The sequence below is a fragment of the Ochlerotatus camptorhynchus genome, unplaced genomic scaffold (genome assembly GCF_037179485.1).
Source record: "Ochlerotatus camptorhynchus isolate MF236.1 unplaced genomic scaffold, CSIRO-AGI_Acam_v1.1 ptg000471l, whole genome shotgun sequence".
NCBI lineage: Eukaryota > Metazoa > Arthropoda > Insecta > Diptera > Culicidae > Ochlerotatus > Ochlerotatus camptorhynchus.
Window position 1 is genome coordinate 1,163,472 of NW_027040957.1, and position 13,875 is coordinate 1,177,346.

The window sequence follows — 13,875 nt, forward strand, 5'->3', positions numbered from 1 at the left end:
GATGATCTCCAAGTGCATACTATGCAGAAATATGAGTATTTTTTTTTACTTATTCTGAACAAAAAATCATAGGGATTGAGAGAAATCCGGAAGATTTTTTTTTTCATTGAATTCTCTACAAAGAATTCAAAGGAAATTGTGTAAAGAAATTCAAAGCAATTTTAACGATTTCAAAGCAATTTTGACACGAACTCCAAAGGAATTCTAAAATAAATATCGCATGTTCTAAGCATACGACAATTCTAACAAAGTTGTGTGAAGATTCGCAGATAGTTCATGCCAAAATTCCAAAGAAAATATGTGAAGAATTCTAATCAAATCGATAAGGAAATTCAAACACAGAAAAAAATCAATACACCGCACAGCGGGGATTTTTGCAACAAAAAGGCTTGAAATTGTCTGCCGCTGAAACCACACATTGTAACATATGACTTTCTTTGGTAGAAATGTCAAGAAATTCATTTTGCATATTTTGAATTGGCGCACGCTGTGATAAGTGCATGTTTGGAGCCTATTTTGCCCGAAAATCCCATATTTTCTGTAGTTTTTTTTCCCACTATGGTACTTTATTGATTCAAATTTCCAGTACCTTTTATCAGATGTAACCAATATGTCTTCTAGTAGTCAGCTTGTGCCTTTTAAAAACTATTTAAAAAACATATACAGGAGAGTATGGGGTCAAATAAACCAGAGTTTTTAATAAAATATAAAAGTTCGCCGAATTTAAACTCAATATTAAAAAATTAAATATGAGATGCTGGGAAAAATACGCTCAAAACATGCACTTGAATCAGTTTTGTCCTTTAGACTATTGTAATCCACTTTCTGAGTGTTTTGTGCATCTCATATTTAAATTTTTAATATTGAGTTTAAATACGGAATTTTTTTATTTTTTTTAATCTGGTTTATTTGACCCCATGATCCTCTATAAATGTTTTCAATAGTTTTTAAAAGGAACAAGCTGACTACTAGAAGACATATTGGCTACTTCTGATAAAAGGTACTGAAAATTTGAATCATTGAAGTATCATAATGGGAAAAAAAAGCTACAGAAAATATTGGATTTCGGGGTAAAATAGGCTCCAAACATGCACTTATCACAGCGTGCGTCGATTCAAAATATGAAGAATAAATTTGTTGGCATTTTTCCCAAAGAAAGTCATATGCTAAAATGTGTGGTTTCAGCGGCAGACAATTTCAAGCCTTTTTATTGCAAAAATCCCCACTGTGCACCGCTTGATTTAATCAATTAGGAAAGCGGCGACGATTTCGTGTTTTTCCAAGGGCACAGCAAATTCTCTCTACTGCACTGATAGTAGACACACTAACGATGTTCATATAACCATTTTTTTTTTTGCATTTCACGTGCCAAAACATGGATTGTAATTCAATAAAATATGCATTATACTGCATTTCTGGAATATCCTAAAAGGAACGGGTTTTGAAATCCGCCAATTTTACAATCAACCCCTTTAACAACTGCGACATCGTTGGCATTTCCATTCTACTTGCGCTCAACTGCTGATATCATCATTCAGTGGATTCAATTGAATGCTAGGGGCATCATTGTCTGACATACATAGAATTCAAGCAAATATTAACTACCTACTGTGCGCTATTATATACTAGCCAGCGACTAAAGGACCATTCAAAAGACCACGTTTGCGACTTCCGCCTGATGTTAGAACTTGCAACAGTCTGATGCATTCTCCAAACTCTTCATTATGTCACCGCCGAACGCATCGGTAAATTTGCGTATGTTAAAATGGAAAAACAATCTACTTGACGTAACTTTCTTGTTTGGCAATATTGGCTTCTACTTACAACGTGAGAAAAAAATATCACTTTACTCTAACATACGGGCAATTAATTTCCAGACACTAACACAAGCGTTCCATTGACAGCTAAAATACCGTCTACATTTGGTCTAGAAGCCATTAAACCGAATCTAACGTTCATTACCGTAAAATTACGCTTTATGGACACAGACTTACCCCTTCCACCATGGTTTACTTTGATGTAGGTCGAAGAAGCCAAAGCCGGGGAAGCCACCCTCGAGGAAGCTTGATTCTGGTGCGTTGAAGAAGGTATTAAAGTGGTGCTGGAACAGTGAGCTCGTGTCCATAGGCGGCTGTTGTGGTTTGTACGGTATGCCCGACGGTTGACGATTATCATTTGGCGAGCTAGCCATAGGCCCAGGAAGTTGCTCGGCCGATTCTGAAAGTATGCAACAACAAAATAGGGTAGGTTAGTATTCATCCTGAAAAAGACCTATTTGTTGTAACAGTAGGATACGTGTCAAAAGATATGGGTCGATCCTCTGTGCCACTGATCACGATTCATAAATAGCGACTATAATTGAAAGAAGTAGATATATCGACAGTTGTTGGTTGTATTGTGTCTGTTTACAGTTTAGACAGTAATCAAAGTGCTTTGCATGTAAAATGCTCCGGCTGCCCTTACAGCGAACCCCGGTGTTTTGCGTCTCTCACAATCTATTAATCAACAAAAAAGATTTATTTACAAAATATAAGTGGCTTTCAAGGTTGTTTATTATTTTGCTTGAATGCGAACTGCTGTCTCATGATAAACACTTGCTGAAATTCTGATAAGTTCACTTAGTTGTGTCTTCAGGCTTACGAGCATGTCCAGCCCCGAAATGCTTCTAGAATATTCACAGCAAAACAATAATTTTGATATCACATCAAAGTGGATGCACTTTAATCGTTTCAAAAATGTGGTGTTATATTACTTGCCAAAAAGGACGAAATTATCATTAATACAGTGCACGAACTAAAATTACTGCATTTGCTTTTAATGCATTTGTCTATTTTTGTGGCCATAAAAATAACATGAGATTTTCGACATGACTGAAGTGCTTCCTCTTAGATGTAATATTAAAATTTATTTTTGCTGTGTATAAATTTGTCACAGGTTTAAACTTTGATAAGATCATTTCCAACGCAAGATCCCCATGAGAATTATTGAAAATTTCGCGTAATAGTTTTTAAATTTATTCGTTTAGCATTTTTCAAATCTAAGAAAGCCTACAGTTGGCTGAAGAAAACATAAACACAAACTTTGCGTTCATATGCATCAACTCCAATGTCTTTGTAAACTGGAAGCTCGTATTACTGAAAATAGGAACCATTTATTATATTTCACAGACGACTGACACATCTATACAAGTGCAACTTTCAGTTAGGAGACTCTCATAGATGCCTATTTAGCTATACTATGTACTTTCAACCTGCTAACCTGCTCATTGAGCAAAACATTTGAACAAACCACATAAGCACCTCGAAAAGCATGTGTTTGATTGAAAAGAAAGTGGAATAGACTAAACAAAGAAACGTTTACCTGAAAACGCAGACTTTCCACCACTTCCACCGAAGCAAAATAAACTACACCTGTCAGCCAGTAAGTTTAATGGCATAGGAAATGATGATGCATCCAAACAGCAGTCGCATAATAATGAGGTTTCTGCTGCTGTAGAGCTTTTTCAATCATTCGTAAGCCGGCTTTTGGCGAGAATTCGATGAGGTGTGTGGTTAATTAGTTTGAATTTCAAGGTGAAAAGTCAGTGCTCTTTGTTAGAATTTCGCTTCGCATATGTTAAATTGCAAATACAGAACACATACAGTGCTGAATTTAGGATCAGGGAGGGGGGTCGGCAGCTATCCTTAGGGGTCCCCCTTATTATCTGTTATCGAAGTTTGAATTTTAAATGCGTGATCTCTTATATATCATCTTGATATGAAAAAAAATTAAATAATTTCTAAAACGATCAGAAGAAAATAAATTAAATACTATTGTGATTCGGGGGCAAATTTATCACCGGGTTAAAATTGGTTGCTTTATGATAGATATCAAGAAGATTATAGATTTTTCTGCATGGTTTTCAATTTTATTTAATGATGTAATGAAATTGGGTTGTTAGCGGAATGTTTAAATAAAACAGCAAAAAAGGGTTATCTTCCATTTAATTCCACTTAATAAATTTTGGTATCCATGACAGATACGTATTTCGACTACAATGTGCAGTCTTCATCAGTGTCATTCCCACTAAAGACTTATCAAAATGAAACCCCTTTAAGTACTATTTAAATCATTATTCATTGATAATCTTGCCAATTTCTATTAGTAATTTCCATATTTGACGATTTTCCACAGATATGAACTGATTTGCATCTTAACTTTTCACACACTAGAAATCCGGAAAATCATAACCACAAAGGCACTTCTATAATTTTCGATTTTTCTCAACAAAAATATTCCTAGACACTAGCAGCACAGAGAACAGATGTCCAACTTTGGTCCGAAACTTGTGTAAAGATAAGAGGGAACATCGCCGTTACGTGGTGCCAGAATCTCCTGATTTCCTCTATAAATTTTCCACTTTTTACCAATTTGGCGCTAGTATCGATAAATTTTCTGTTGAAAATTGCCACTTGACGCTACCAGCACTTAGTGTCTAGGGTAAGTTGTGCAACGCCAGCGCCATCAGGATGTCAAAGAGGGGTTTTAAGCGGGGAAGTCGCCGTTAGCCGAATCTTTACTCTAATTTTATAGAGAAATTTTGTTCAAGCCTCAACTTCTGTTCTCTGTGCTAGCAGTATCCTTGAAAAAATGATACAGAATAAAAACTTTCAACTGTTGATTGGGAGATTGCCGCAAAAGCTCAACGCAGATGTCGCCACTGCATGATGATGATAATGTTGACAGAATGCATATAAAATTCGTGAAAAATAGCATTAAATCATAATTTTCATCAAGCCTGCGTAAAATCCTTCCAATATAACATTCGAATTGAAGAAGAAAACGTTTTTACGATCAGACTGATGTGCATCTTTGACTTTTCCAGATGAACTTTCATAAGATATATTCATTTCATTTCACGGCTCCATCAATGCTGCATCGTAAATATAATGTAAACAGAAGTAAATTGCTCAATTACAATACAATTAAAAATAAAGGTGATTTGTAATCTTGTTATCACTTTGAAGACCATCTAGCATCATTTTATAGTATAGTGTGTGTTGACTAAATCAAGTTCCGGTGCGTTTTTCGTCGAAAATTCTGAGTATCAATATGTTTGCTTAAAAAAGGCCAAAATGGACATTTATTGAATATTAACGTCCTATACAACCAATTCTCTATTACCAGCAGCATGAGACAACCTTTCCTAAGTAAATTAACTTAATTTCCACTTTCATCTTAGTGGAAATCGCACATATTCACCATTTTCCAAAAAATGCAGCTGCGCAGGAGGTAACCTCTCCCTGTGAGTGCAAACTTGTTATGCATAATTTGCCATGAAAACATCTCCGATCCATACCGAAATAGTAACAAATAGTTTTCAAACACGTTTTCTTACACGATTCAAGCAAAAGTTTCCACGGAAAATTATTAGTTTTTCTTTATGGACCGATTTTCCCCAAAAAGCATCTGTTTTACTTGAAAAATTTGGAAACTATCCTCCTTCTAGTAGTTCGCACTTCGAAATGTAGGTGGCGAAAGCTTGGAAAAGTTTCACTGCAAAACGCCAATCAAGTTTTGGAGCATCTCAGATGAATCAATTTTTCAGGAAAAGTTAAAAAAGTTTTCCGCTTCTTATGTCTCACGGCAAAAATTTCTGCTCTTTTCCACGTTCTCCTATTTACCACCAGGGGTTGAATCGATCGTTTAGTTTCCATTAAAAAGGCATTATGAGTCATTCATGACTTTTAGAGCAATATGTGAAAAGTACATTTGTTCAAAATGTGAAAATTGATTTTAAATGTCGATTTCACGCGAATTAAGACTCATTCAGGCAAACAAATAGCATCACATTGTAGAGAAAGTTTGCTCTATGACAAAGTGTACTTAGTTTGCGTTGGCGTGTTACTGTTTACATTTGGCACATATGCCCTTTTCCATACTGCTCGATTTTTTTTTTTAATCTTTATTTTAGAGATTTTTAGCCTTAGGCTAGTTCATCTCTTCATACTGCTCGAGAGTTGTCCGGAGTGAGATTGGAACTCATGTCTTTCAGTGTGAGAAGCATCGATGCTAACCATTACGCCAGACCCGTATCCAGTGGCATGAATATAAAATCAGTGATCGTGATCGAATGTGACAAACGGAGAAGGGGGGATTTGTTCAACCGTGACGTCACATCACCATATTTTTTAGTTTTAATTTGTGAGATCAATTTTGACTCAATTGTTTTAATTTGTGAGATCAATTTTGACTCAATTGACTCAAATTTGCAAAAACCACAACATTTGAACATCGATGCTATGTGAAACATTTATTCACTTTCAAATTGCACAGATAGCTCATTTGATTTTAAATTGCTAGATTGTTATTATCCTGAGAATTCAATAATTTGGAATAACAAAGAGGGATCTAGTTGAAAAAAAAAACATTAGAAACATTGAGCGTTTCGTGAACTAGTAATTAGTAAAAAGAATCGCAATACAGTCCATGTCTAGTAAGATCCATGAATAAGCCAGAACTTCCGTTGAATTTTTTTGGCGTTCCGTGTACTTGACATAAAATCCGTGAGCGTGTAGGAAGAACATATCTATGAAATTTTCAAAAGTTCTGTGAACAATAGGGTTAGTCAAGTCAGATGTTTCGAGTTTTTCCTGGAGTTCTATGAACTTTTTTTGTGAAACGTGAGAAATCCGAAGGCTACCCGAGAAGTCCGTAGAACTTCCGGGAAGTTTGCAGAATATCCGGTAAATCCGCTAAATCCGCTAAATCCGTAAAACTTCTTCGAATTTCGTAGATCTTCCGATAAGTCCGTAGATCGGAGAACTACCTAATTCCCGAATTGTCCGTAGAATGTCCGAGACGTCCTTTGAACTTCTGAAAAGTCTATAGAGCTTCCGAGGAGTCCATAGAATATCCGGTAAGTCCGTATAACATCCGAGCAGACCGTAGAACTTTCAAAAATTCCTTAAACTTGTGAGAAGTTCGTTGAAAATTCTGTACAGTATAAAAAAGCGTAGATCTTCCTAGAAGTCCGTAAAACTTTTGATAAGGTCAAAGAAATTCTGAGAAGTCTATAGAACTCCCAAGAAGTCTGTGGATCATCCGAAAAAACCTTGAATTTCCGAGAAATCCGTAGATCTTCTGTGTAGTTTGTAGAATATTTGAGATGTCCGAAGCACTTCCGAGTTGTCGGAATACGATCCAAGAAGTCCATAGAAAGTCAGTCGTTTTGTTTGATTCAATTCACGATTTTTTTTACATCGTTCATCGAAAAGAGGGTGGGGGGGGGGGCATTGATTGCATGACGTAACAGTGTGGAAGGGAGGCAGGGAGTATGTGACAATCTGTTATACGGTGGGGGGGGGGGGTCTTAAATGTTGGCCTATTTTCATATGACGTAATTAATGGATGCTTCCTAATCACCGATGACATTTCCGCTTTAAAAAATCTTGGCTTTATGCACACGTTGGAAAACTACATGTGCATGTTATCAATTGACATTTGTTTAATATGCGTCGTGTCCCATTTTTTTTAATTTTTCTTTGTTTTATATATGGGGATAAACTCTGCGAGTACGAAAAATGAACATGTAACGAAAAGTGGTTAGGTTCGAAACGTTTAAAGCTCGGTTATTTAATAATACATTACATTTATCTACGTATTGATTTCAATAGGTAAAACTATTGATTTTCAATAATATACTTTTGAAAAAAAAAATGGTGAACTTCAAGCGTCTTCTAGAACATCGTGTAAATCAAAGAATAAATTTACCACGAGCATGCATTACTACCCCGAGATTTCAATATTTATTTATTTATTTATTTATTTATTTCGTCAACCAACGTAGACTAGTACATATTAGAATACAGTTTTGTTTTCTTAAATTTATTTATTTATTTCGTCAACTTTGGACAAAAGGTTAAAAGTATAATTTTTTCTTTAATAAAAATTAAGCAGTGTCAGCTTTCCTATTTTTTATGAGTTATAATGCCTTATGGAGTAAAAATATTGTTTTAGTTTATGCCGAGACATTGTAAAGTCAATGGTTTCGCAGTATTGATTGTAAGAGGCCATCATGCGGTTTAATGGCCCATATTTTGCATAATTTGTGCGATGATGTTTTAAGGCAAATAAATTTCGATTTCGGAGTTGCCGAGTAGGTGCATAGAAATTTAATTTTGATAAAAGTTCTGTGGAGTCAATGCGCTGCGAAACGATATCGCTTACAAATGAAACCATTGCATATTTACGACGCTCTTTTAATGTTTGTATGTTTATAAGCAAGCAGCGTGCTTCATATGATGGAAGAGGAAATGATGTCCAACCTAATTTACGAAGAGCGTATAATAGAAATTGTTTTTGTACGGATTCTAATCTTTCTTCGTGCGTGATTGAAAAAGGAGACCATACAATGCTGCAATATTCCAGTATTGACCTCACATAGGCGATATATAGTGTTTTAATTCTGTATGGGTCCTGAAAGTTATAGCAAAATCGCTTGATAAAGCCTAGCATGTTATTTGCCCTGTGAATAATTGTGTTGTAATGGTCTATGAAAGTTAGTTTAGAGTCTAAGATAATTCCTAAATCCCTAACTCTTTCACGTTTTTCTACATTTTGATTTCCTAGTGCAATTGAAATATTTGAAGTTGTTCTTTTCCTGCTAAATGATATTAAGTTACATTTTTTTACATTCAATTCTAGTAGACTTTTTTTTGCATCATATGTAGAATATGTGTATTTCATTCCGGAAGATATTGATGTCTTCTTCATTTCTTATTTCAAAAAGAGCTTCATGTCGTCGGCATAAATAAGCAATTTAAGTTTTTTTTGAGAATGAAAGAAATGTCGTTTACGTATAGAATAAAAAGAAGAGGTCCCAAATGAGAGCCTTGGGGGACGCCTGAAGTGACTTGAATTGGACTCGATTTCTTTCCGTTGAATTTAATTATCTGTTGGCGGTTAGTTAAATATGATTCAAGCCATTTTAGGAGCCCTGACTCAATTCCAATTTTTTGCAATGTCTATGCGGTCAAATGCCTTGCTAAAGTCTGTATAGAGAGCTTCTACGTGGTTTCCATTATCCATTGCATTCAATGAATAGTCTATAAATTCAAGTAAATTTGTCGAGGTCGAGCGACCCTTGAAAAAGCCGTGTTGCATGTCAGTAATTCTATTTTTGATTTGGAGAAATAATTTTTCGTTGACAATTGTTTCGAAAAGTTTAGGAATGCAAGAGAATGGCTATAGGGTAGGATGGTGCAAAACGCACCTTTAAGCAAAATCGTCAATGGCTGGCGAATGGAAGCTAAAATCAAGAAGAAAGTAATGGCGTTTGGTTCATTACCATGTTTTCTACAAAGATCGAGTGATTTAGAACTACAAAAGGATGATTTTCCATGACTTTCAAGGTATTTTCTAAATTGCTTCCAAAATGATAGCGGGGCAAAACGCCTGATTCATGATGCAATATGCACCACAACATTGGGACAAGACGCACGACAACAATGGCCAAAACGCACCACATTGGGGTAAAATGCACCCCATGGTAAACAAACCATAACCCCTGCAAGTAGATAATGCAAAGGGATGCGGTATTTCAAATGATTATTTCTTTATGTTACATCAGAAATAAGGTCTCAAAATCTCAATAGAATGTTAAACTGTGATTCATCAAGTAAAATATCTAAAAAATATACGAAACGTAAATTTTTTAATTTTTTTTTGTGGTACATGATGATAAAAGCTTAATTTACAGTCGATGATTTTAACAACTGTGTCCTGTTTTGCACAAAATGTAATTTTTTTTAAGGAATAAGCAGGTCAATACATGATTTTATGATCAAGAATTATTTGTGAAACCTCCAGTTGAAAACAATCACAAACCGTTACCCGGAAAATGCATCTGAGGAAAAGTTATCGCTGTTTTTCTAAAAGTGGGCATTTTACCCCAGGGGTGCATTATGGGCTGTTCTCCCTTACCACGGTATACTGTATGGTTAGCGGTGTCGGTGCCGCTCGCTCTGAACGGGACAGTGGAATGGTCGAAATAGGTAGTCTACCTAGGCCTAACATTAGACATCAAGCTGATTTTCAGAGAGCACGTTGACAAAAGCAAAATCAAGTACAACATCTTGATAAGATCATTGTATCCACTCATCAACAGGAGGTCTACCCTGTCCCTGAAAAATAGGATTGCTGTCTACAAACAAATCATGCTTCCCGTAATAGAATACGGGATGCCAATCTGGGAGAGTTGCGCAAAAAGCCACCATCTCAAATTACAAAGGATCTAGAATAAGATCCTGAGAATGATCGTCAATAGTCCATCGCGGACTAGAAACTCTGAGGTCCACCGCCTGACTGGTCTTCAGACACTGGAGTTACGAAGAGCTGACTCCATCGCGGGCGGTCAATCATGCTCATGGTGATACTCATGCTTAATCGGGTGGTTTGAAAAATGTAAACTTTACTATAAAACAATTTTAAATTTAATAAATTATTAAACATTCCACCAACTTAATTTTTTCTCCTTGATTTGTTTTCCGGACCCTACCAATCGACTCACCAACTTATGAACCGGGACCAACGGCTTTACTTCTCTTCTGAAGGAAGGCGTGATCAGAGATGTTATGCCTCAGAACATCCTGGTGGCGCCGGCTGGGATTGATCCCAGGCCTGCTGGGGTGAGAGGGAATCTCGCTTACCACTAGACCACCGGCGCCGCTCACCAACTATCTTTACATTTTGTGTTTATTAAGTTTATTTAAATCTATTTTTGTAAGAAGTAGTAAGACATTAAAAATTTCCTTCTAACTTGCGCCAGTTTTCCGTTCAAGTGTGTTGGAAGTTTTGATTAATAATGATCCGATTCAGTACAAAAGTACATTGCCAATTAAACTAAGGATTCCACTTGAAGATGCACCATATCGATGCTTTGCACTTGATATTCTTGCTCAAATGTCTTCCCACGATATCCATAAAACGTTAAACTTAGTATTTCCATCCAGCGAATACTTATCTCATCAGCAAACATGAATCTCTTTGCATTAAATGAAAAAAAGGTTTAAAGCATTATCCTTGAAATACTTTTATTAAACTATCTTCTTATGATGTTGCGTAATACGTGAATGGATTACTGAACAATTTGAAATTTAATTGTATCAATTTATTTTCATACATCAAATATGTCTGAAATATCTTCTGATAAACAATAATAAGTTTCCAAATTGTTTCAAAACAAATCTGGAAATAAACTTCATGAAATAACCGAATTTTCGACCTCTGTAATACTTATCTTCTCTGCTTCTAATTATCAATTAAAAAGCTCGTATGTCCCCTAACTTGTTCCAATGCAAGACACTTCAAAATACTAGAATGAACAAACAACACTTACCAAGCGACTCCCGATCCCGTTCTAGTCCAACAACACGCAGCCCAGACTGGTTATTATCGGCTTCCTGCTGATCGTACTGAAAGTCCGTCGCTTCCCTGGAAATCGGTTCATCGTGAACGTTACTAAACGGCCATACAAATCCGAATGCACTTCCTTCTCCTCTGATGAATGGATCCCATGATTTAAGCTTTTCTTTTCGCCAATTCGCAAAATCATCGTCAAAATGCGTTCGTCTAAATGGGTCCCCGTCGAGAAAGCTGGTGTTAGGGGATTTTTGTTTTGTTTGGTGGGTTTTTGCGAGCGGTTAGTTTAGATATGCAGAGGTGTTTAATATCATTTCACAGAAAGTTCCGGAATCGAAAGGAGAACCAGTTCAGGCGCATGATTCATTTCATGAGATTTGTCCAGCGAGTTCGGTCCAAGGGTGTCAGTAGATTATTTTTTTATTGGTAAGCAGAAGCGTTTGATAAAATTAAATAGCATAATGACCCACAACTCAACAACGAGAGAAGGGCAATTTCGGAATTGGATAATAAACGTTGCTGCTGTGCGACAATGCGGTGTTGACAATTTGCAACAACGATCTCTGATTGAACGTAAGCAGTTGAAGCGTGAATGGTTTGAATTTTTGATTTCACTGTTCGTATAAATGTATGCCTCGATCTCAAGTAGAAACAGAATCATATTTCTAAATGAACATTTCAATAGGTCCTATATGCAATGATCGATTCACTGGATATGTTTGTTGTAAATCTCCCATCGAATTGGGAAGCAATCTTCTCTTGAAGATATCTATAATAGCCACAGAAATCATACATGAAATACATGGCTTATGAAAGCTGCTAGAATGGTTTTGTTGACACCAGAGCTGGGCTGATATTGCGCTTATTATTAAATCATACCTCCAAAACCCATTAATTTTAAATGCCTTGACAATTCCATATTAAAACGAATTTAAGTTCAGGCGTACCTCTGATGTCAAGCTGTTTAACAGTAGTAATGATGTCTCATTATCAAGGTTTAGTTTTTAGTAAATCCACTTAAAGTGTAATTTAGAGCTTATGTGATTAAAGGATAAGCGGTTTGACTTCTCAGCCACACTTTATATTGATACACGTAAAATGTACTATATAACTAGGTTAAAGGCAAGGTTTACGTTTCAATAATTTCACATTACCGTAATTCCAAATATTTCGCATGGAATAAGGTACAATAAGATCACTGAAACATTACGGCTTTCGTACATTATTAGAAAAAAAATCAAAAAGAAGGCTGACAAAATTGGGTCATTACTGTAATGCACAAACCGATTCAATAATTATAATCGATTATACTTATTTAAAGTTATGAGCTGTGAAAAGTTGATATATCTTAGGGAGCAAGAACATAATAACTGCTCTCAAAAATATAAACGATCAACAAACGGACGAAAAAGTCATCATAACATTATCTTCAGTCTAGACACTTACTCGAAAAAAGCCTTTTTAGTTTCCCCTAAATATTAGAGTACGGGTGTATCGCCCCTAATTGGATGAATAATACTGCTGTTGATTATAGGTACACCTTCCACTCAACCAAAGAGCAAAGAGGTCAATAAATCGATGAATATTTCTTCAAAATCTACCTAACTTAATGTCATTGTATGCTGAAACTCAAAAATTTAACCTTTGAAATGATACAGTCACTGTGTCTGGTTTAGAAACCTGTTTGATAACTTGCTTCCAGTTAAAAACATCACAATGGATGCACCCAAAATTCGTAAACAGTACATCTTAATTACACCATAGAACATATTTCATATTCTGGTGCATATGTTTCATTACTAAAAGAACGCATGGTGAAGGATTTACAACGACGCATGATGCATCATTTGTACTATCAACTGAAACCAAACTACCATGTCTTTCTATATACAAATATAGTCTATACCGTTTGAATAAATCCCAAAGAGTCCATGGGGGGTTCATGTATCAAAGATCAACTATGCCCTTAAAATGTTCATCGATCATTACTGGACTATATATTGAGTCGAGCAGAGCAATTTTCACAAGAACTTCACAGACAACGGCCTTGCATAATTTGGTAAGATTTGGAGGAAACGATCGTGAGAAGCGGTTCAATTATTGTGTTCTACCTATGATACAAATTGCAAGGCAATTATCAACCAAACGATCCCAGTTTTAGCGAGGTGCTTGAGATCGATGGCGACGAAAATCGGTGCAATACACTTTTAGTGCTGTTCGAGGGCCCATTCAATTGCAATTTTCCCCCCCACGTGTCCGTTCAACGAACGGTCGGTCACATTTGCATTTCACACTTGTCGATCTCTAATTAGCAATAATCGTGCAGCAGAGCGCCCTGCACTATTGTCATGTCGCGCACTGGGGAGATAGTTGCACCGTTGCGTCCAGCAATTATTTATTATCCAATCCGATTGTCGATTACTGCAGGCGGTTAAGATATGATCGGTTGATGATGATTAGTGTGAGTCAAACTGC

At 36.1% G+C, this 13,875-nt stretch overlaps 1 protein-coding gene across 3 annotated transcripts in view; it reads right to left on the reverse strand.

Moving 5' to 3' along the window:
* The window catches only part of mfas (midline fasciclin), a 39,827-nt gene that overhangs the window by 25,634 nt on the left and 318 nt on the right, over positions 1–13,875 (reverse strand). Inside the window, exons 2-3 of one of the 3 annotated variants that reach the window (XM_065235300.1) lie at positions 11,378–11,538; positions 1,995–2,217 (exon numbers count right to left, since the gene is read on the reverse strand). In XM_065235300.1, coding sequence (XP_065091372.1) covers positions 1,995–2,217; positions 11,378–11,538 — 384 coding nt within the window. Of the gene's footprint in view, positions 1–1,994; positions 2,218–11,377; positions 11,635–13,875 lie in introns of all 3 variants that reach the window. The other 2 variants (XM_065235299.1, XM_065235301.1) reach the window with 2 other exon arrangements.